The sequence below is a fragment of the Nestor notabilis genome, unplaced genomic scaffold, assembly GCF_000696875.1.
Source record: "Nestor notabilis isolate BGI_N333 unplaced genomic scaffold, ASM69687v1 Scaffold11160, whole genome shotgun sequence".
NCBI lineage: Eukaryota > Metazoa > Chordata > Aves > Psittaciformes > Psittacidae > Nestor > Nestor notabilis.
In genome coordinates, this window is record NW_009909707.1 from 1 (window position 1) to 4,399 (window position 4,399).

Sequence of the window (4,399 nt, forward strand, 5' to 3'; positions counted from 1 at the left end):
CCCCCCCTGGTAACTTGTGTCCTCTTTCATAGAAAGACTGGACATTGTGTTAAACCTTCCCCATGGGTATTTCCATCCCACTGTGACCAGACTGCCTGAAGTCCTGCTAGCCTAATTTGGAGCTATCAGTCTGCCTTGTAGCTGTACCATGCTGCAGCCACATCTGACATTAAGACTCAAGATACACCACAAAACTATCCACAGCTTTGCTTGTCTCAGTGCAAAGTCACAGGGACAAAGACACAGGATTACCCTGCCTGGGCACATAACAGTAAGCTGATCTTTAGGTTTAGTTTGTTTGTGTTTCTGCCAGTAAAGTTTAGGAAATTAAATTCAGCAAACAAAGGCAGTGGGTATAGAATTTAGCTTATCCCATGGTGGACAGAAGAGAAGAGTGTGCAGGGGAGAGGAGGAGGCATGGACTGTAGGCTGAAGAAAGGAATTGGGGCAGTGGAGCAGGGAGAATGACATGGTGAAGCAGAAGCTTGTTTCCATAATGAACTTTAAATGCTTGAAGTTCCTTACACATAAAACCTGGGAGATCAGGCGCATCACTTGGCTGGAGTCTCTCTATACAGTGCAAGGAGATCTGAAATTAGCTGCAGAAAGTCTATGGAGTCTTCATCCCAATATTAAAGGTCTTTATCCCAATATTAAGAGTGTCATCTGTTACTACCCTCCTTTATACCTCCTCTTCCCCTATTTATAACACACACAGCCTGTTTCTCCAGATTTCACACATCTAAAACCTGTGGCCCCAGATTTTTCCCAAAGCTATTACAGTGCCCTCTACTCAAGCTTGTGGGTAGATAAATCTGTGCCAGTTACAGTAGCTTCTGGACTGGGCAGATAGTTCTCTGTTTGGTTTCTTTTGCTGGAGTGTGGTATACTGAGGGTTTAAATCTGGGGTTGCATGTTTTTGCCACCTCCATTTTATGAGCAGATTTGATGCCCTTTTACTGATGGAGAAGAACACAAGCTACAGGGTTGACATTGTTTTTCAGGCACTGGTTTTATTAATTTCACTTCAGTAACGAAAACAGAAAGAAACATAATTCCAACAAGACAAGAATTTAAGCTACAGCAGTAGAAACATCAGTTACAGCAGGATTTGTATCACACTGAACTAATTTCTGCTTTAATATTAAAAAGGTGCTTTCACTTTAGTGCAGTAAAAAAGTACAAAAGAAAGGAAAAATGTTATTTCCAAGCAACAAAGTTTACTGTGGGGATAGGTTTTGGTCTTTCGTTTTGTGACTATTAACATCACAAGACAGTGTCCAGATTATAATAGCTGATAGGACAAAAACTAACAACTAACAGAAGCAGTGTTTGATGTTATAAGGCTTGAAGGAGAAAAGTATTTGCACCACCTGGATTAAGACATCTGATACCTAAATGAAGTGGCTTTTCTATGTTCCTCCTGCAGTTGGATGGATAATCTTCCCATTTAAATCATACGTCTGCTTCTGACTTGGACATCTCTCTTTCTCTGCTGACCACTGAGGGACCTTGAAGAGATTTGCTGTTAGTTTAGGCATCTGAATCATGTGCCTAATGTTAATTAGTGTGGAATCCCCACTTGTGTCCTTATGTTGCCTGGAGGTTAGTTGAACTTCCAGATTTCCAGGAGCAAGGCCTTACCTGCATGAGTGGTGCTGTGTGAAGTAAATGGGGAAAAAAGCAGGACAACAGTTCACTTGTATAAAGAGTGTTCACCTGTACTTCCTTACAGTTTGAAGCAAGTTCTCCCTTTTCTTGTTTGCTAACATCATGCTAACAATGAAACACGCTGGTGTCCTTGTCTGGAATGATGTTTGTGAACCAGAGCACCACTTTTCTTTTACAGTACTAGCATAAATATATGGCCATAGGACACCAATTGACTGATGGTCTTGAGTCTTCAATCAGCATGCAGTTCTAGCTGTGGCTCCAGCAGGCCATGAGCACTCTTCTCCAGGTACACTTCTCTGCAGTTGGCTGCTTTTGCAATTCCAAGGCTACTGTCTGCCTAAAAGTGTATCCCAAACATCACACTCAGGGTCTGTGAAGTGCATGTTTATCTATCTCATGCATGAGCCTAACTTGACACACTTACTGCATCTGCCATGTGAAGTCTTCCTCTATACATGTGATTTACCTGCCAAGAACTAGGGAGGCCTCCACTCAATACTGTGCACACAGTCTCCAGAATCCTTCAGAGAGTCCTGGTACTTTTTTAATACAGAATGTTGCATAGCAAACACCAAGGTGATTGTCATTCTGGCCTTGCAGATCTCTGCTCAGGGGCTTTTACTGGTTAAGTGCAGCTTTCATTGGGGAAAAACTGCACCCACAAAGCCCACTTTGGAAAATGTTAGCAACTGAACCATGATATGGCAGGCATAACATTAAAGAACTACAGTAAAAATACTATAACTTAACCTATAGTCAAAAGGACTATGTTGAAAAATGACTACACTGTTAACAGCTAAGTCCCTGAGTTAATTGGCCCTGTGAGATAAAGGTGTGTCAACTCTCCTATCAGAGGAGACATATAACGTTGATCTGTCACATATTTATGCTCAAATTCATTTTCATGGAAACATCTTTTATTCATGTAGGGGAAATAAGAGGCTGGAAATGAAGAAAACTGCAAGCCTCCCCCTATGAAATGCCTGTGACCATGTTGCAGAAAGAATACAGTCACTTCCAAAAGTTGCTCCATTAATGCTGAATGCTAAACAGGTATATCTGTCCTCAAAGCTTCATCCCAGTGTTCATACACCAGTAAATAGCTCTTGTGAGATGACATGTTACTCCTTAATGTCTTCAATACTTGTATTGCCCCCAGATAAATCTCACTCGCATTGGTTCATTGGACAGAATTTGTATGAAGAAACAGAATTATACTGTTTTAGGCCCCACTCAAATCTTGATGTTCTGGAGACCTCCATGATCCTCTTAGTTGGAGAATGGAAAATACTACATATAACCCCAGGGAACAGTTAAGCACAAAAATTGAGGGTCATTCAGTAGTGGTTGACAGAAAGACCTTCGATAGCATCAGGCGGTCCCTAAGGCAAAGCAAGTGACACAACATTTCCTAACTAACATTTTGGGGTATCTTTACAGCCCAGTAGAGATGTCATGCTCTGCAGTTGATGACGTGAATGTGGAAGTAACTCTTTCTAGTTTCTCACGATAAAGAGCTGGGCATTTCCTGCAGAGGTGGGCAGCAACGTGCTTTCGGAAGAAGACACGGAGGTACTTCCTAAACTTTTCTCCAACAAAGGCATAGATCACAGGGTTGATACAGCAGTGGATCATGGAGATCGTTTCTGTTATTTGGATCGCTTTGTGCAGCTGACCTTCGATTTCACAAGTTAGGACAAAAAGTACACGTTGAAATGTGTGCAGAAAAGACGAAATGTGGAACGGTGTCCAGAAGATGAAGTAAAAGATCATGATCACAAAAATAAGCCTGACTGCTTTCTGTTTCTTCTCATTCTTACACCTCAGTAATGTTTTTAGAATTTGTGAGTAACTGAAAATCATAATAACCATTGGAACAATAAGTCCCAGGATGTTCATCTTTAAAGTATAGGAGTACTTCCAGTTGATAGTGGTATCACTTGGATAATGAGCACTGCAAGTAAAACGTGCATTTTCCTTCTGAGTTCTGTGGAATACCATCCCAGGAACAGAAGCAAACACTGCAACAGCCCAAGTGACCACGCTGGTGAGAATGCCGTAGGTAACTGTCCTGGCTTTCAGAGCAAACACTGCGTGCACTATGGCCAGATACCTGTCTAGGGTCAACAGGATTATGAAGAAGATCCCACTGTAGAAGCCAAGGAGGTAGACACCAGAGAGAATTCTGCACAGCGCCTCCCCAAAAATCCAGTCGTGAACAGCATAGTAAGCCCAGAAAGGGAGAGAAAAGACAAAGAGCAAATCAGAAATTGCCAAATTGAGCAGGTAGATGTCAGTCATACTCCTCAGTCTCTTGTATTTTACCAGGATAAGGACAACAAGCATGTTGCCTGTGAGGCCAAATATCACCACCAAAGAATAAAGCGGTGGCAAAAGCTTTGCTGCTAAGTGCTTTTCCTCTGTTCTCTCACATGGTGCTGCATCACCATAGTCATATGTTGTTGTCTGGTCCCAAAAGTCTGAATCCATGGTGTGGTTTTCCATGGTGTGTTGGTCTGGAAAGGAAGAGAAGGATGTTAAACTAGAGGAAACTCCAAGCTTGGCAGAGACAGGAATGAAACACGCTGGTGTCCTCCTCTGGAATGCTTTTTGCTGTTGAGCACATGAGCATTTCTGCCTCAAAGTGTGGATGAGAATGAAATCACAGAGGTCCCAGGAAACCCATCTCTGTACCTGTGAATCATAGAATGGTTTGGGTTGGAAA

At 42.2% G+C, this 4,399-nt stretch overlaps 1 protein-coding gene across 1 annotated transcript; it reads right to left on the minus strand.

Annotated features, from left to right (window-relative positions):
- Nucleotides 1-3,108: 3,108 nt before the first annotated feature.
- On the minus strand, nt 3,109-4,179 carry LOC104399620 (C-C chemokine receptor type 5-like). Its single transcript, XM_010019383.1, has one exon. The coding sequence runs from the start codon at nt 4,177-4,179 to the stop codon at nt 3,109-3,111; it is 1,071 nt and encodes a 356-aa protein (XP_010017685.1).
- Nucleotides 4,180-4,399: the final 220 nt, after the last annotated feature.

Bases quoted from the DNA above. Each gene is read 5' to 3' on its own strand.
- LOC104399620 (XM_010019383.1), bottom strand. From the start codon at position 4,179: ATGGAAAACCACACCATGGATTCAGACTTTTGGGACCAGACAACAACA.